A 20,851-nucleotide genomic window follows, 5' to 3' on the forward strand; every position below is an offset into this window, starting at 1 on the left:
TGGTCATCTAGAAGTCTCTAGATGGCTCTCTGTGAGCCTTTGGAACACCAAGTTCCAACTCTACACAAACTTTGCAACATTTACCATTTTACTCCATCCCAGGGAAGCAGAACAAAGGCTGGCTTACAGCTTATATTTAGGAATAGAGGGAGAAAACATTAACACAAAAAGAACCAAACGTCATGGGGGAAAAAGGCTAAAGGACTGGCAAGAGGCAGAGGAGGAAACCATGAGAGTAGAGTCCGGGTTCCCAAGGAAGGACCTGCAGTGTGCAAAGAATGAAGCCAGTGAGAAGCAACCTGGACAGACTGTGGTGTTTAACTAGAGTGGTAGGGGCTGGAAACACATTACAAGGAGCTACAGAGACAGCGGGTGGTAAAACAGCGTGTATTTTAAGGTCTAGAATATTCTTAGCTATTGTAGGTGGGTTCTGATGCACATCTTTCCACCACACTATATTGATGTTTCTCCTTTGGTGGTGACACAAAAACTGGAGGGATTATTTAAAAGGTGCCCTGTATTTTCAGGGAAAATAAAACTTGCCCATGCATACTTAACTGAGAAAAAAAAAAACAAAACATCAATGCTGATCATTAAGCACTGAAGACCTTTTTATGTACGAACATAGTTATTTACATAGTGAAGCACTCAAAAACACTTTTGGAAGCTCAAAGGCCATGGGTTGTCATGCCTTAACATTAATTAGCTCACACTCCTGTCAGCTCCCGGGTTCCCTTTGTATAAGATATACTTATGACATCCAAGGGTAAAATGCAATGTGTGTAACATTTCTAAAAACCTAGACCATGGATGACATTCTAGGTGTTAATAATACTCATAATCCTGCCAGAAATGTACAACTTGAAAGTTATAAACCTAGATGTTTTTGAAATGCCACACACAAGGTTACATATGCTCCTGAGGGACTCTACTCAGACAAACAGTTTAATTTGCCATTAATGCTATTTATATAATAAGATTTTAGAAATTGCCCTTCCCCCAAAGAGCTCCATTGTGCCATTTCAATCCCATACAACAAAACAAAATATTTGCCACGTTTCTCAAGCTAGTTTTATAAATTAAACACTTTTAAAACTAGCATCATCTGATCTAGTATTAAATAATGAAAGGTTCATTTTGTTTGAATTCTAACAGAGGTTCCTTGACAGCCCTTTGGAGGGGATAACAGTATCATGGATGCTAAGAAGCCCGATATCCCCTTCACATCTGGGCATCTCTTCCAGCTGTGTCACTCACTTCACAAAGTGCCAAAAGTCCAGCCTTGAGTCAGCGAGCTGCCTAGGATAGAAACAGCCATCACTAGGGTAGGGCCACATGCCTCTCTCACTGGGTGGGGTCCTCACGGCCGTACCTGACACCAGCTCTAATACACTAGATCAGATAGTTCCCTCACTCGGTTATTATGTGAATGGAGGGTGTGGAGCACAGGGTGGTTCAGATGAGATAATGTCTATGAATTTATTTTATAAACTATAAAGTTATACAAGAAATGTAAAACACAATTCTTTATAGGTCACAGTAATAAAAGCAAGTCACCAAGGAAAGATTAACTTGTACTTAGCTCGATTTATGATGAAAATCAGCCTCAAAGAGAGTTCTTAAATTTCAGTCAAAAATTACTAATCTCTCTTCAGAAATTCTGTGTCAGATAGTCTAAAAACCTCATGTCCTGTTTTACTTACACCACAAGAATGCCGTTATTTTGTTTTGTTAAAACAGGATTGGAGCTATGAATTTCATCCAGGAATTTCATGAAGCATGTCCCAAATACAATATGGATGTTGTTGACACTAAATACCAGTTCTGCCAAATTGGCCAAATTGGGCACAGCAGTAAACTATGAGGGTACAGTCACCTAAGGTACTGACATGATCTGAATGCCTAGAGTAGCTCATGGGAAGGTGTGCAAAAGACACACACAATGTTCTGCCATGGATGTCATTAGAACTACAGCACTGCAGCAGCATTTTAGCTCATGAAGGCTATATGAATACACAGCCCAGGGTTAAATATACTCTGTTCTCCTTCTTCAGTTATTGCAGTCAGTGCACGGGCAAATACCTTATCTGGTTCCTATTTTATCAGCACAATGGACAGTACTTATTTGATAAAGATAACTTCCTAAGGTTTCCTCAATTTCAAGAGGTATTTCAATGATATCACCAAATCTCTACAGAAGATGTAATGAAGACCACAATGTGGCTGGATAGAAAGAATAGTGTGGCTTAGAAGGCTGCCTGTAAGCCCAAAGCAGGAGCCCCACTTAAATTACTCTCACACAGATGGACAGACAGACAGTCAGACACACATACACGAGGGGGGGGGAGAGCGCGCAAATATTAGAATGCTGTCTTTATTTTAACAGCATCTAAAAATCTTGAAATTCCCTTTCAAGTTTATAAGATTGAAGTGTATTTGCACAACCCCTTCTATGAAGGGAGTGAACAGGACTTAAAAGAAAAAAATAAAAGAATCCATCTCAACCCGCAATACAATTAACTGCTAAAATGAGGAGTCTGCTGATCAGTGACTTTGAGAGTGACCGGTTCAGTTTCTTAATTAGGGAGTACAACCTCCAACTGACTCTCATCAAAATCAGCGCCACAAGCAATGAAAGTCTGGAGGGAGCTTCTGAAGGCTGAAGGGCTTTCTGTAACTGCTCCATTTCCCTCGTCTCCACCACCAGCCTGTGCCCACCCCAGTTACACTGAACACAGCATGGCCTGTTTCCACTCGACCACATCATTCACAAACTGACTCCTAGAAAGGACGTGACATTCTAAAAGTCCCAGGAAGTTCACTGTAATAAGTGGTACCAACAGGTCATAGTGTTTGCTGTGTGAGAACAGGGAGGGGAGGGTCATCCAGATATTGGTAAGCCAAAATTTCCTCCTCTTGACAAACTGACTGGTTTTCCCTTATAAATGCTACATTATATGTAACATCACCTGTGAGAAAACTCACCATAAATCCCACAGGACTGACTTGTTCTGAGATATAATTTCCTTGTTCTTCTTGACTTTTTCTCTTTGTAAAATTTGTTTAAGTTAGCATGGCTTTCGTTATGGCATTTTGTATATGCGTGTGTCCTTTTCCTTTGTTTAAATGCATTCCCTCTTCGGCTCCCCGCTTCTGTGGTCTCTCGCTCTCTGATTGCTTCTGTTCCTTACAGTAGGTAGTTTTCCTTTCTGTTTTCATTGTCTTATCATGGGACTGTATTTAAACTGAATATTCTCACTTACTTGACATGATGGTTACTTATTGAACCAACTGTAGAGCTGGTATTTCAAGTTGAAACTCTCAGATCACTACTTTACCTGAAAGGAGAAAGCTATTTTTTTTTTAAAATGTATAAGTTATAGGATTAAATGTCTTAACAATATTTAGCCTCATTAAATATTTCAAAGATATATGGGTTCCTGATGACACAAATTATCATTGTTCATAATTGTTAGGAAAATACGAGTCTGTAACCACAAATACTGGTTTGTTTTTTACTTCTTAATAATTCACACTCTACACTGGTCAATAATTGTAAAATGTATAACGTGTTATTGAGTGCTTCATTCTATGACAAAGGAGCCTTCATTCATGTTCATGAAAGCATACACCCAAGTACAACCTCAGTAGCCATGGAGAAAAAGGCCAACGTTCACCAAACAGGCCTCTTCCCTCTTTGTAAGCCACAAAGAGAGGCATATAAACCACACTATCAAATCAGTCGTCCACTCTACTTCCACTCCATGTGACTGCTGCTAACCATTCATTTAAGTGGCTGAGAACAGACAGAGCCTTGTGTTGTTTTCTATTGCTGCTGTTACAAAGCCTCACAAATGGAAAGGTTGGAAACAGCAGATCAGAGTTCTAGCGAGCAGTGGAGGGCTAGCAGAGCCCACTCCGGCAGCCTTGGATGGGTTGCTTTGATGTCCCCACACTACTCTCACACCCACCACTCCACATTTCACAACAGCACTTTCCATTCTAATAGAACTGAAAACCTACAAAGAACTTACTTGATGTGAGGGGAGAGTGAGAGCTACTGCCATCGTCCTGCCTTCTTTGTCAACCGCTCTTGCCATGCCTCTGCTGCTGGCAAACACAGACAGCTGAGGCAGTACTTCACAGCTATGGCAGGAGCTGAGAGGCCCTTCTCCATCCCATGCCAAGTGAGAGCCTAAGAAATTAGCCAGGATTCTACCATAGCACCGCATACACGGTGAGATGTCAAGATAACCAACCTGCAGTTTAAAGCTATAAAATACAGTAATATAAGAAATGGGGCTTGGGGAGCAACAGGAGGAAGTGGGGGATAAGGAAGAGGTAGAGGAGGTGGCAGTCCTGGTATTTGTAGTGGTAAAAATCCTAAGCCAGTGCTCTGCTCAGAATTCAGGGCAGCAAAAGGAAGCATAGCAAAGGAGGGAGAAACACGAGTTACTAAAGAGAGCTTGCCGCTTCTGCTGCACAGGAAAACTCCATGCCTAAGTCCTCACCTAAGTTTACTTAAGAAATATATATGTGTGTGTGTGTGTGTGTGTGTGTGTATACTTCCCTCAAAATGTTAAAGCACAGAAAATTGCTTTAAATTTTGGTGGAAGGACAGAGAAAGTTAAAAAGCAAGTCATACAGTAACTTATAGAACATTTTGACATTTAAAAGTCAGTCTCATAACTGAGTGACCAAATGAATTATGTGCATAGGGCATGCTAGGGCCAGTCATGACTGTACAAAGGGACAGATGGAGTGAAGGAAGACCAAGAAGACTGTGGAAGGAACTGAAGTAAAAGAACGAAACTATTGCAGGTTATGGTTATATTCATTTCAGAAAGTTCTAAAAATCATTAGTAAAATATTTTTCATAAATATATAATACAACCTTTCAGATATAAGATTCTCAAAGAAAATTATGACCCCTCTCATATGGAGAATGTGTGAATTATTCATTAAAAGCCACTTTGCTTAACTCTCTTTTGAGACAAAAGTCTCCAAAATAGGCCTTAATTTAGATTGTTAAAGTCCCATTTTATTAATATAGTCAATTCAACAAGCCACCAAGGTTTGTAGTGGTAGAAAATCACTACATTCATTGTGATTGAATGCTCACAAGAGGAAGCCAAGTGTGGTGGCACACAAGTTCATCCTAGCACTTAGAAGGCAGAGGCTGGTGGATCTCTGAGTTTGAGGCCAGCCTGTTCTACATAGCATGTTCCAAACATGCCAAGGTTATACAGTGAGCCCATTTCTCAGTACACGTGTGTGTATGCACACATGCAAGATCATGTGTGTGTGTGTGTGTGTGTGTGTGTGTGTGTAGGATATTGGAGCCTTAGCTTGGTTCACAGCTTTTCTAAAAAGAAAAAAGTATGACTTCTAAAGTCATTTAAACCCCTTTTGGCTGTTTCTCAATCTGAGAAAAATCATGAGGATTTGACTGGGTAATCTCAAAAGTAGCTTCCAATTCAATTACTCTGTTATTCAAATTATATTCCAGCATCAAAGCTCCTAGGAAACACATGAATTTGAAAATCTGTCCCTGCCAATATCCTGAGATCCACTTATTCCCATAATAAATAACTGAAATATGACGATATGACTAATATAATTAACTCCTAAAGTAGGTCACAAATGTTAACATGCCAAAGAATTTAGGTCCCAACCTCAGAGCTGTTTCCGTGTTCCACACTCCAGGGTCTGATTCAGAAGGGCTGTGCTGGCCATCAGACATCTGCAATTTTAAGCAGTACTTCACATGTTGCAAACGGTGGTGGTCTGAAGATTACAGCTTGAGAAAAACTGCTTAAAAATCACATGCCAATCAAAATGAATTTTAGATGCATACTCTCCTGAATTTGGGGCCAGGAATCCAGCTCAGTGGTAGAGTGACTGCCATTCATATACCATTCCTGGCACCCCAGAAGATTTAAAAACAAATCTGAAGATGACTCAAAGGAAATATAAATAAATGGAATCTATGAATTCAAGTAAAGGTTGTAATTAAACATGTAATACTTATCCACTAAAAATATAATACTAGGTGTATTTCTGAGGGGCTTAACTTTATAGAATGACTCAGCATCTTATATTAATAGCTACAAGAAAAATATTAATAATCATATTTTAATGCAACAGGAAAATGTCTATCAACAGCTGTCATGGGAAATACAATGTTTTACAGATTCTAGCAAATGAAATAATATAAAGAAAACTTAAAATCCAAAATAATCTCAAATTTTACTTTAGCAACTATTTAAAATAACATTCATGCTCATACCAAAGAAAATTACATTGTAGAACTTTATTAGCATATACTAAATATATCAAGTATAGGAATAATATATCAAGTGAGCTTTGTCATATTTTTAGATATGTAGATATGGGACTATGTTTGATCATAGATACTACTGATGAGTAACCACCATGCCTAGGGTTGAAATCTACAGTCCCTGTGCAAACAATGAGCCACAGTCATTGCTTCTAAAAGGACAAGCTAGACTATAGTCAGCACTACAGTAAAATAGCTGTAGATATATTTGACAGTATGAAAGTTCCATTTGTAAACAAGAAATCCTTCTGGATCAAAAGAACTCCTCACACAGCTTGCTATTTTCCTTTTGGTAAACCCCACACAATGGGGTCAATATAGTCTCAGTGGGTGTTTTCAAATGTGTTAAAATAAAAATAAGTCACGTGGAGCTCTTTTCTGGGTGCAGATTCTGATTCATGGCCTAAGTCTATATTTATTCTTAATTAAGAAACTGGGTGTGTGGTATATATGCTAAACATACACACACACACAAGCACACACACACACACACACTGAAGCTCAAGAGGAACATCTGTATCTTTCTCCACAACCTCCCACCTTATTTATTTGCGACAGGCTCTCACTAAATAGTGAACTCTTTGTTTTGGCTATTCTGACTAGCCAGTCAGCTCTTAGAACCCACCTGCCTCTGCTCCCCCAACACTGTACTCACAGGTACACTAGGAAATTTGGGAACTTGCATTCAGGTTTTCTGAATTTTTATAACAAGTGCTTTTACCTCCTGAGCCATCTCCCCAGCTCTGAGATTCGAGATTTCTAACAAATTCCAAAGTAATATAACTGAGTCTCATCCTAGCTCAGCACACTGAATTAAGTACACCCTTGGGCATCTCCACCTGAAACTTTTGACACATTCTGTTCTTGGAATGAAAACTAACGGGTTGTTGACCATTTACCATGTAAGCCAATTTAATGACTCCTCTTTAATATGTGTAGTCATTACATCAGTTCTGCTCCTCTAGAAAACATTACACACAAGTGTCAACATCTGAGTGTGAAATCCCAGGGATGGAGGCCACATCTGTAATCCCAGGAATCTTACTTTGAGGTGCATGGCTGACCAAGAGAATCTCAGAAGCTATAAAGACAGCTAGTCTGATGTTCACAACAGCAAATAATAAAGAGACCCTTGTCATGGCATCTGAGGTTGACCTCATGTGCACAGTCCACATGTACACTGAGATGTATACACAAAAACACACATACACACATGTGTTAAGATTAAAAATATATATTAACTAATTGATTTTAATAACTTAATAATGGTAATACTTAAGTACTAAAAGCGACCAATAAAGACTAGCAGTGTTCTTGGACATCTTCTTAGCCCTCATTTATCATTTTCTACAAATGGTACCAGGGATAAATAATGGAATTGATGAGTTTTTCCTCATAGATTTTATACATAACCAAAGTATTGAGTTCATAACAAAAGAAAATAATGTACTATAGGCAGAACTCCCTGTGTGCTTAATTAAGAAAATCACTTTGTAATAATGAGAATAATTTAAGAAAGAGGAATAATAATCTTAAGAATAATCTTCAAACACCAGTCTACGCTGGACCTGCACACACCTAAGTTGAAAAACTCTCACTTCTTATTCTTTTAATGAAAGCCGTACTTGTTTATAGGACTAACAAATGACTAGTTCAAGCCCAGAATCAGTTTAGTCAAACCTGATCCTGATGTTACTATTACCTCCTGATCAAGGGCCACACTGTGCGTGCAAGTTACAGGATTCGGCAGCAGAGGCCATTTCCCATTATCAAGTATACAGAATAAATGCAAAACAAAACAAAACAAAACAAAACAAAAAACCCAACGTTAAATACTTAAATACTCTCCCTTTGTACCATCCATCTCATATATCAAATTGCTACTAGTATTCTTGTTTTGTGATACAACATTGATACATATGATGATGATCAATCTTGATTGCTAGTTTGTTTGGGTTTGAAATCAACGAAGGGAACTAGATCCAAGGGATATTCAGTATTGTTTGCTTGCCCACTTTGGTTTCTTGCTGCTTATATAGTGCATCTATATCACTGCGATTGCATCATCTCCACTATGATTAGATCCCAGCTTCTTCAGCCTTCCAATGTGGCCTGAAGACTCTCTAAAAATATCAAGCTCTGGCTACTCAGTTAGGACTACAGAATAGTCCAGTTTTATAGACTGAGCAGACACCAGATTCTTAGCCAGGCATGTAGATAGTTACGGTTGGACTATCCAGCCCATATCATGTAGGCCAATTTAATGATATCCTGTTGTAATATGTTAATTAACATCAGTTCTGTTACTTATACTCAAATTGTAGTAGTCTAATAAAAAGACAGTTCACAATTGTCAAAACAAGTATACCTTCTTACAAAGCAAGCCTTGGCTCTAGCACATGCAATGAGAGACTAAAGTACTTGCTATTGGAAATAGCTAATCTGTTGGTTACTGCATGTCATAGGACAATGTGTTCCACACACCTTATTCTTCCAAAATCATTTTTCCTATACTTTTACTGTATGAGGATGAAATATTACACAAATATTGGATTGTTCTATAATAAAAATCTGTTACTATTATAAACTTTGGTGGTGCACGCCTTTAATCCCAGCACTTGGGAGGCAGAGGCAGGTGGATTTCTGAGTTCAAGGCCATCCTGGCCTACAGAGTGAGTTCGAGGACAGCCAGGATGATACAAAGAAACCCTGTCTCGATAAAACCATACATACACACACACACACACACACACACATGTATATATATATATATATATATATATATATATATATATACCTTCTTCTGGCATCAGGATATGGGTCAAATGGTATATTTTCCCGAGGAATTTAAAATTATGTGTCTTAAAGATGACCACTTAATAAGGCATTTCTAAAACTAGGGAAAGTGGATATATAATAAGTAAGTCTAAAATAAATCAGTCATGTGCAGCCACACTAAATATGGTCCTTGGTACATACCACCATGCAAAGACTCTGATCTCTCATGTCCAACAAAGAGAAAAATAGCTTTAATTCTAATTTACTTTAGTTTGAAAACTCATGTGAATCCAGATAGGCAAATTGTTTAAAAAGATATGCATTGCTATATTTATGATTTGCAGTAATTTTGTTCTATAAGTTGCCCAAAAAACCCCACAGGCAAAGACCGTCACTCCTGGGGAAATGACAACATTTGGTTCCTCATGACTCACATCACAACTTCCGTGCACCAATATCTGATCTTGGTTTAAGTATGCCAATTTAAAGACTGTTTATATTGAAGACCGTGCCTAAATCTGCAAATCAACACAGGGTAAAGCTTCTGTAATGTGTTTATGTTCTCATTTAAGAACACTACAGAGCACGTCAGCACTACACACAGGGCCCTTTTAAACAAGCAAACCACCAACAAAACCATGAGAAGCTGGGTCTTTCAGTAAATGGACTACAGGAAGAGTAGTTGTTCCCACCACAGATCCCAACTAGAAAAACAGGTCACCACTTTGTTTGAATTCAGATATGAATATATGTGGTTAAGGGACTTAAATTTTTTGTGGCTCACAGTGAAAACAGAAGGTCCAAGAGCATGCATCCATCATGAGGGTGACATATCAAGTTTGTCAAGCAAACACATTTAAAATTTGGAATCCATAAATTGTCAAGATAGCTGTATTTCAAAGTAACAGTTACATTTATTGAATTTCTTAATTTTTTTAAACACCAAACATGTACTTACAAAACAATTTCTTTTTAAACATAAAAACCCAGCATATTTGACAATTCAGAGAGAAAAATTCTATGCTTTCTGTTTGACTTATAGGCAGTTATAGAAACTCAGTTTAGTTTTTATACTTTCTCAAAAGAAAGTAGCTCCTAATTGGCAGTACTTCAAGGCAGTACATGATACTTAGAGGATACTAAATAATATAGAATAAAGGGATGAAATTCCTCCAATATTGAGTTTGCCTAGGCTAATCACATTATGAAACATTCTTCAATATAGGCATAAAGTAGACTTGAAACTGTAACACGAGTGTGTTGAAAACCTTCATAAAACAATGCTAACTTATCACTAAATCTCATCAGGATAGTCAAGTTTTCAGAAAAGAAAATTAGTCTCTTGAAAAAAAATCAGCATGAATGACATCTATGCCACCAAGGCCACCATTACAACAAAGGTTTGCCAACCCAACTCGCTAAAATATTCACAAACAAACTGCAGCAATTCAATGAAACACGAATATGATTAGAGAACAAGCTTCTTTCCATGGACTTTATCATACATCCAACCTTCAGACATTGTGACATGGACAAGTTATCATCTACAGATGCGTTGGACTGAAATTCCAATCTAGTCTAGGATATATGTGAGAGAGTATAGGTTGAACACTTTTTATTATTTTTCACCCTTCATTGAACAACTGACTCTTATATAAGTGCTTAAGTTGAGAGCCTAATGCAGAAGATGCTGCATAGAAGCTGTGTAGTCAATGATATCACCAGATCCAAAGGTCACAAGATCCACAGATCCAAAGGTCACAAGATCCACACTGGTCCACTATGAACCAATCTTCCTGGTCACAATGAAAGAGAAATACTAGTATGAGGTCAACTTTGTAAAGACCTGTGGCTTCTTTATTAACGTCATTAACAACATTGCAACCCAGAACAGAAGACAAACAGAATCCTCTCTAATCTCCCAAACATTAGGTGGTGATATATAATGTCTCAGTATACATTAATATTAGCAATTGTGGCATGCTAACAGTAGAAATAACAAAAACAATATTCAGGGGAACAGATCCTGAAAGATTCCTGTGGAAACAGGATCGCCCACCTCTCAAGTTGGCCTGCTGTGAATGCCAAAATCTCCAAGCAAGCCAAAGTAAACCTTAAGAGTACATCATCCACTCTGCATTCTACTTTAAGAATCATGGCATTAAAATCATGATCAATCTATCCACTGATCAAAAGCCCAATGTCCACAAACAGCTGCCTTGCCTTCAGAGATCATAAACTGCCCTAACTCCTACCTATGCCTCAATTATAGAATATTCAATAGGAATAGACTGGTTTAAAGCCAATGGGACATTATCAGAATACACCTAAGCATCCAAAGTAAAGGCTTGTGTTATATTGGGTAAAGTCAAAATTAAGCTATATTTAATGTTTTGTGGTTTAGGACATTAGGATTAAGCCAATGTAACTTAATAAGTAGCCGTTGAAGCATATTATTTTTAAAAGAAAAGTAACACACAGCAGTTCATTAAGTATATGTTTCACAAAGTAAATCAAAGGCTTACGCTTACAGTAATTCATTGTCTTGTGCAACAACTAACAGTATTTAGTTTCCTGCAAAATAACGTTATTCAAAAACTTTACTGAGTAAAAGTATATTAACTCTGCTTTCTGATGCCCAAGTGCCAAACCACATGTTTCCCCATCACTTTGGTTCCTTTCAACTGAAACTAGGTATGACTAAGTCATTAGTCAAGAAACGCAGTCATCTGTTTCCACAATTTTTCCTTCTTTGAGATGAAATATTACTTAAATGTGATGTGTATGTGTGTGTGTGTGTGTGAAAGAGATAGAGTCAGCAATCTTTAGTCTGATCTCTTAATTCCTAGAATCAAAAATATATATTATTTATATTAAAATGTAATAAGAAATTACCATTGTAACCAATGTCTTTTTCTTTGTGTAACATACTGCAGATTATTAAGTTGGCAACAGACATACATTTCAAGTTCAAAACATTTTTCTTACAATCTTTCTCACAAAATTAAATGTGTACCTACAGTTGCTATGTTACCAGCATGATCTTTACCTTGGCATAGTAATATTGTTTAAATAAATCACTTTCTGCAAAGATGTTTGCCGAAACCTTAAAATATAATTCCAAAAGCAATATTCCCTACAAGAAAAAAAAAGTGCCTTTCATGTGCAGTTTTCCTGTTTGGGTTATATTTTTACTTGTGTGTGTTTGTGTGGTGTGTGTGTGTGTGTGTGTGTGTGTGTGTGCCAACAGTTTATGTCAGGTGTCTTTCTAAATTGTTCTCCAACTTACTGTTTAGACAAGGTCTCTCATTGCACTTGGACATGACCAATTCAACTAGACTGGCTGGCCGACAAGCCCTCTGCGTCCTCCTGTCTCCATCTCTCCAGCTCCAGTATTAGAGGCATGTGCTGCACCATCTTGGTCTTTCTTTGACTGTGAGGATAAAACTTAGGTCCTTATACTTACACAGTAGGTGCTTTACCCACTGAGATATCTCACCAGTCTACTTTTACTCTTTGATCAACTACAAGTTCACGAAAAAAAAAAAAGCATTTTTGAATTCAAAAGAAATATGTCCAGCAGCATCAACATAATCTCAGAACACAGAATAATACTGAGAAGTTTCTCTACTTCAAAAAATGCAAAATGCTGTACAATAAAATACTTTTATGACTATGAAAAGCTTCTCGGTTGTGATAAGGGCTACTTGTTATTGTCCACATGAAAAATTATGGGACAATAATGCAAAAGGACAAAAATGAGCAAATGAAAGCAAAGTTTCATGGCATTTTAAAAACTTATTGCAAATGAGAAAAAAAATTATCTGTATCATATAATTATGCACCTAAGGCTGATAAAGTCTTAGTCCCTAACTGGTATTTTTGGGTGTCTGATGTAAAGCAGGGACACCATGCCCACACACTACCAGTCTCTCATAGCTTACTCTTCCCTAAGGTAGTGAAATTCTTGAAGAAAGTCACTTCACTCTTTGAAAATGCCATGGATTTGTTTCTTAAAAGATGTAGTCTGAACATTTTAGCTCTGCAGACGATGGTCTCTCCGTCCAATGCCTCAGTTCCTGCTAAGTCATTCCTCCAGCAAGTTGGCTGGGCATGCCTTTCTGTGACTACCTGCCGCAGATGCCCAAGCCCACCCTTTGCATCAGCCTGAGCAACCTCCCCGTTAGGACATATGCCTGCTTCTCCCAGGGCAGACTAGATAGAATACAATGCAGCCCAAAAGTTACACAAGGTGAACGAATGCCAACAAGCAGAGCCTGTTCACGGTCTCCATTACAGTAAAGGACAACATAACTCCATGAAGTCTCAAAAAGAAGGAAAAATTTCAAATTTAGATTTCAACCTTAACTAGAAGTCTAGGAGAATGACATCTGTTTCTTAAAAAAACAGGAATAAAATTGACTTTCAATAAAATGATGCATAGATCTTAGGTGTTCAGAAAAGATCATTTTCATAACTGTAAATGTTTGAGTGGCCACCACTAGACGGTGGGAAAACATCCAAGCATCTTTAGCATCTTCAAATCAGTTTCTTTCTCTATTGGCCAGGCAACTATTTCCTGATTTGCTAATATCATAGATTATTTTTTCTATTTTTAGACATCATAATCAAACCATAGAATGTGCAGACTTTTTTCATGGCATTGGTTTAATGGCCTCCTACCTCGTGCTGTATAGAGATCAGCTGTCTCTTCACCTAAAGAACAGCATCCCACCATATAAACATAATGCATTCCACTGTTTTACTGACATTTTCTATATCTTCTCAGTGAAATTACAGTTTCAACCTTTTGCCCACTTATAAAACTAGACCCTTTGTGGTTTTATACATGATTTATAGAATTTCTTTAAATAGTTGACACAAAATTCAATTTGTCAGAGAAAGGAAAGGTAGAGGAGGGGAGAGCAGGAGGAGGGGAGGGAGGGATGCACCAGCACTCATCTGTATTCTCCCTGTAATACGATGGGGTGATAATAAACCTTGTTCAGTTAAAATATTAAATGTTATTTAATAGATTAGCTGATAGTGGGAGCATAGAGAGTCATTTAATCATTTATCTCCCCACAGATCTCGGCCTACTGATTCTCCCCAGTCACCACAACCCAGTCACAAAAATGTCAACCCACAAAGACCATCCCTTTCTAGCAGCCAGTTCCTCTCTGTCCCTCCTGCCCCTTTGATACCATCATATTATTTTGTCTTCATCCACTCATTCAAAAACAAAACAAAAGGAAAGAAAACAAAACAATCTTTGGTGCATTGCTATCATGCGTCAACTGCTCTGCTAGGGGGCAGGTTGCTAAGATCATGAAGCTTCCTACCTAGAGATATAACTATCTGTAGCAAGACAATGATCGAACTGATAGTAATTTTTATCTCATTTAGCACCATTGTAAATTATTTTCAGAATTTCCCAAGTATGTTTAATTAATATTTCACAACAACATAGTAGGCAAAGCCTTGTTCATAGTTGCATCAACTGTGAGATACTCATGAAAAACATACATTTTAAATAAATTAACATAATTTTCATGGATACCATTCCCATTTGTAGGAATGTGAAATACCAAAGTCACAAAAGTGTGAGAGGAAAGGAAAAAGGGGAAGGGTGAAGAGAAAGATAGGGAGAAAGGGAGAGAGGAGGAAGGAAGAATAAATAAAAAGGAAAAGGAACATATATGTATACATACATACATACATACATACATATGCACACTCATAGAGAAAGAGCATAAAGATGGATAGGAATGAGAATCCAGAAACCTCATTCATCCATATTATTCATTAAACTAATACTGTTTATTTCATCAATAATTCCTCAATCAATATTATTAATAAAATCCTGTCAACAGAGAACAATAACACCAGTCATTTGTGATCATACAAGAATAGCCTGTGTATTGCCAGATGACACTGAGACCAAAGCTAATGGGAACCCAGGGCCTTCACAATCTTGATTTGAGACAAAAGCAGCTATCTCTAGAATCAGAACATACATTAACCTCATGAATTGTGCCATGAATTTATTATCATATCCTGTAGTAAATGTAAAACCCAGCTTAATACTGGGAACAGGAAAAGTCAGTGATGGGAAAATACTTCCTACATAAGGTCCTATATGTGTGTCTGAACAAAATTAAAACAAGTACTGACTCCTAAGGAGAACACACACACACACCTCGCTTTAGTTCCTTCATCTATTTCTAAACAAATTTAAACTACTCACTGCTGCCTTCTTGGAGTCTAAACAGTGACTAGATAGGTACAAGGGTCACAGTGTATGAGGTATTATAAAAATGTATTCCTCTCATGACTTCCAGCATCATAAACACCAGTTTGCTAACTGTCATAGTGATCCTCCGCACATTTAAAGATGATCATCAACACCTCAAGGACTATTCCAATTTAAACCTGAAATTGGGTTTATAATTTACCACCTGTTTACAAGGCAGTTTATTCACATGTGGATTTCTCAAACCCTTTAAATTTAAAGATTTATGTGCACTGACATATATACTTTCATTCTTGTATATGTATATAGATGCATATAATATACATATATATATATATATACCTTGTATATATTATATATGTATATTACATGAGCTTATGTATGTGTGCACATGCCAAGAAGCAGAGGGGGCTAAAGGGATGTACCCCAATTTGTCTTTGTAATCAAAGAAAAAGGCTTTGAAAATGTCTTCTGCCCAACTTTACCGCTGTCAATATTCCATCACATGCCCACACGTAAAAGGATCTCAGGTAAAGACCACAAGATCTCCATGAACAGCCTATGTTGCACCTGATTTTCTGTAGAGCTGAATAAGACAGGTCATCTCCTTAGGTTAACTGGAGATCAGTATAATGAATAAAACCAGGACGGAAGAGAGAAGGGGTCAAATCTCACCTAAATTAGAGTGAGGTAGAAATACTAACTGCTGTGAGGTAGAAATCTAACCCAACACAGGACAATATTAAAAGTGTACCTAGCTTATGTTGGAGGAGGTTCCAATAGGGTAACTGTTTAATTGCTGACCCTGAAGCCAAGAAAACTGTAGCTCTGAAGCACCAGGTTCTAGACAAACTCACAAGACAGCTGTCACTACACTTCTCAGAAAAAGCTGGAACATCTTAGCTCTTTGGTTAGAAGATTGAAGAAGCTAATCTAAAATTTTGTATATTCCTTCTTAAGTTTGGCTGAATCACACATGTGGAAAACCTGCCCATAACCTCCTCCCTTCTCCTTAGCCAATCTGCCAAGTCAAATTTAAAACCTACAATTAATGTTTTTACATACCAAGAAAAGAAACAAACAATAATTTTCATAAGTGAAAGAGCCTTTTCATGGCTCACACAATATAATGAAAAAATAAATGCAGTCTAAAGTCATTCGAAACATGAGTGTTAGCTTCTGTTTCTCTCATATTCCTGACTCTTGCCTGGCTCTGCTCTCATCAATGCATGCAAATGTTCCTAGGTCTAAGTACAAGAACAGACTGCAGTTCAGGCTGGGACTCTAGGTCCACCAGACTTTACCAAATGGATACCAGTACCTGAGAATTCCTAGTGGTGTCTGTTTTTTCTGTTCTCCTAAGGGCAACATGAACAAGCAAAAGGAGCAGGCTGAAGATGACTGTAATATAGAGAAGTGGAAGGAGCCAGTTACATCCAATCACAGCCCATTTCTTTCTCTTCTGATCTATTTGTATGCAGTTACTAGAATTGATGATTACCCAGACCGATATCATCTCAACCTAAATGTACCAGACTCTCTAAACTGAGCTTCCCTCAGCTCCAAGCATGGTTATAAAGAGAAAGCTTCTATGTAATGACAGCAACATGTGAGTCAGGTATTCTTTCAATGGCACATTAGAAAATCACTTTAACAGTGTGCATGTGATAGCTCTTGGGTTCTTCTTGAGCTCAGAACTAAGGGAGGCTTTGAACAGTGAAGATGAAAGGATATAGATTTAGAGGTCCCGATGGCTCTGCTTCACGATAACCATCTCGAGCTTTTTCATCTACATGTTTTTGTAGCAAATTGTTAGAAGGCAATTTTGATGACCTAAAACAGGGGGTGTCAAATATGACAATACTTTTGCTTCTAGATGCAAGGCAGAGAGACAATCCATGTGGATCATACCTGAGAATGGACCCATTTATCTCTGCATCCCAGGAGACTCTACCTTAGTGTCTGACAAACATATCACCTTACTTACAACTTTTCACCAAAGAACCTGGATCTGTTTTTTTTAGGCTAAATGATTTTATGAAAATGACATTCCATGGTCAATGATCTATTGTTGCAAGGGTTTTTGTTTTTTAATTGTTATATAAGGCTTCTCTCAGTTGGTATGACAGGCTCTGCCATCCAACACTCCCCCTTATATGCCTGGCTGGAAAAGACTGGGTGATGGTTCCAGCTGAGAAAGCAGGTAAACTAAAAACAGGATGTAAATGGTCCTAAGGATTGCTACCCCGGAGAAAGAAAGGAGAGGAGAAGGGGCAGGAGGAAATGACTGGAAGGAAGGATATGAAGGAGAGAAAAGGAAATGAAGGATGTGAATGGGGAAGTAAAAGGAGAGAGGGTAGCATAAGGGGAAGAGAGAGTGAATCAGATAAGACACTCAAGAGAAATACTCAGGCTCACACAGGGCTACACTTACTGTAGAGATGGGCTGTGGGCAAGAGAAAGGAAAGCACACTGTTCTTTGGAATCCTCTACAGCCCTTTAGGAGGGTCAAAGCCTCATGCTAGCCAGAGAAGTTGGCTAGGTGTCTAGAACTTCAGAGAACCAAGTCTGACCCAATCCTGGCTGGATTTACAAATTCCTGCAGTCAAGTACCTAGCACAAAGTGAGCGCCTGCCCAGAGTGAGCCTGATCTACACAGAACAGATGGGGTGGGGGGAGGTAATGAAAAAAGTGACAGATTTCTCAATAACATCTGAAGCCATTTATTACTAGCAGATTCCAAAATGGTAGCACACCATGAGTGTAATAGATTAGCAATCAAAGAAAAGTATGTGAAAGCTAAATTTCAAAAGATAGGCGTGGAGGCACAGTGGAAAAGCTAGCCCTGGTGTGAAGCCAGCACACTTAGAATGAGGGCCAGCACTACTTCATGACGTAAATAGAACATTTTCAGACCCAGAACTTTGTAACAACAGACACAGAAGAGGAATGGCACTGGAAGGGAAGAGAGTTTGTTATTGTAAGCAGTCCAAAAAAGTTTTCTAAAATTTGAAGGAACAAAACCAAAGCCAAATCGCAGTTGTGTTTTGAATAAGGTTTTTCATAAGTCAATTATAAACTATGCAGATGAAGGAAATATACTTTACCCATTGTGCTTATATGTAAATGAGATGTGGTGTGAAATTCTAGACAATTCAACAGCATCTTTAAAGTATTGGGGTAGTTCTATTACACACAGTGTTACAGTTATTATATGGTAACTGTTAACAAAAACAAGAATTGTATTTCACTGAAATCTTTAAAAGCATTGACCAGGTGTATGTTTTATATTCTGACATTGACATCACAGCAGAACTGTGCTATATAATATGTGTGTTTATACATTATTAATGCAATAAATACAGAAGTGAATTCTAAAAGGCACCATAGTGAAAAAGCATAGGGTGGTGTTTCATAAAACTGTTTTTCTTTCCTATCAAGGGAAGCACTCCAAGCATGTCAGGAAAATGCAAACTGGAGATTTGGGTGATAGGCAATCTATGTTGCTGTCGGCTTAAGCCACACGCCTGGCCAGGTAACAGTAGCAAGGTGGGCCAGCCTTTGTCAGTCTCCTCAGCAACCAGCTACAATCTCATAGTAAGGCTTCTGAATAAAAAGCATTGAGCACTGCCTGGGGTCAGATATGAAGATCTGAGCCTGGTATAGAATGGCGCTGAGATCTGAATCCAGGCAACCTGGTCATCCCTGCTTTGATGCTTTAAACTTATCTAATAGGACTTTTCACCATTAATTCATTTATTTATTCACTTTCCATCCCAGGGATGACCTTAACTGAGACTCTTAGCAGCGGAGATACGGATCCTGACGTGGCCTCCTCCTGTAGACAGGCAGGACCACCCCCCCCCCCCCAGTGAAGGGATAAGGACACCAACCCACCTACAAAATTTTTGAGCCAAAATTTATTCTGTTCCCAAGAAATACGGGAACAAAGATGGAGCACAGACTTGGGGTATGGCTAACCAATAACTGGCCCAACTTGAGACCCATCCCATGGGAAAGCACCAATCCCAGATACTATTAATGATACTCTGTTACGCTTGCAGAACAGAAGCCTACCATAACTATCCTCTGAGAGGCTTCACACAGCAGCTGACTGAAACAGATGCAGATACCCACAGCCAAATACTGGAAAGAGCTTAGGGAGTCTTATGGAAGACTTGAGGGAAGGATTGAGGGATTTGGAGGGGATTGGAAGGGGATTGGAGGGGATAGGAAGACCAACAGAGTCAACTACCCTGGACCCAACCACCAGCCAAAGAACATACACAGGCTGGACTTAGGGCTCCCCTACATATGTAGCAGATGTACAGCTCAGTCTTCATGTGAGACCCCTAACAACTGGAGTGGAGACTATTCCTAAAACTGTTGGTTGTCTGTGGATCCTATTGCCCTGGGCTGCCTTGTCTGGCCTTGGTGGGAGAAGATGAGACTAGCCCTGAAGACTTGATGTGCCAGGGTGGGAAGATTCTCAAGGGGTGGGGGCAGCCCCTACTCTCTCTAAACTTAATCATTTTTCTTAAGTGTGCCCTCTTTTGTCTTTCTCTCTTTTCTTGGTTCCCTAGATTCAAATTCCAACCCCATCTCATGCCACCTGTGTTACACAGAATAAACTGCTTATGAGTTTTGTGCCTTGGTTTCCTCTTCTACTGACCAGGGAGAAGAAGACATACTGAACAGGTTGCTGGGTGACTTATTTGTATTGATAGCGTGAAAATGTTTATATAGTGAGCATGACACAGTAAATTTTCAATAAATATTAGCTGGTGTTTTATGGCATGTACATGGCATTACTAGTAAGAACCATGAGGTGTCACGATTATTTCTCTGACTAACTACTTCTGCTAGAATCTTAAATGTTATTTTTTTGTATCAAAGCAGGGTGACTTCTCAGCCTCTCCCCTAAACAGACAACTCCCTATTTAATGTGGAGAGCAGTGAAATATCAGATAGAGTCTGACCTTGTGATCATATTAACTACACCTGTTTACTCAAAGGAGGGCATGCATTTACACACACACATACACACTCTCACAGACACCCATGTGTGTGCAAACATGAATTGACACTATACTGAATATGGCCAATAAAATGAGCAAAGATAGTATTCCTATGAATATTTACAAGAATGAAAAACCAATTTGAGGAAAGCAGTTAAGGAAGAGACTTGATGTAAACCTCTACACACATGCGAGAACCCATATATACATGGGCAAGCCTTCATAAACACAAGAGAGAAAAGAAAAAGTGATGAACATCAATGCTGACTAATACATATATTTCTGACAGGTGTGTACATTTCAATTTATTGTACTACTTTAAATGAAGTGTAAGCTTTGTTATAATAAGATGCATCACTTCAAATCAAAACTACTTTGAGATTTGATCCTATATCAGTCAGCATGGCCAAGATCAATAAAGCAAATGACAGCCCATGCTGGGAGGATGTGAGAAGGAAACAC

General features: G+C 38.4%; 1 protein-coding gene across 5 annotated transcripts in view; it reads right to left on the reverse strand.

Moving 5' to 3' along the window:
* Nucleotides 1-20,851, reverse strand: part of Adamts3 (ADAM metallopeptidase with thrombospondin type 1 motif 3) — a 210,718-nt gene that overhangs the window by 108,104 nt on the left and 81,763 nt on the right. The window contains exon 1 of one of the 5 annotated variants that reach the window (XM_029478042.1): nt 4,035-4,089. The exons of the other annotated variants lie outside the window; for them this stretch is intronic. Coding sequence (XP_029333902.1) covers nt 4,035-4,067 — 33 coding nt within the window. The 5' untranslated portion in view covers nt 4,068-4,089. Of the gene's footprint in view, nt 1-4,034; nt 4,090-20,851 lie in introns of those variants that run through there. 5 annotated transcript variants of the gene reach the window in all.

This window comes from Mus caroli, chromosome 5, assembly GCF_900094665.2.
Source record: "Mus caroli chromosome 5, CAROLI_EIJ_v1.1, whole genome shotgun sequence".
Lineage (NCBI taxonomy): Eukaryota > Metazoa > Chordata > Mammalia > Rodentia > Muridae > Mus > Mus caroli.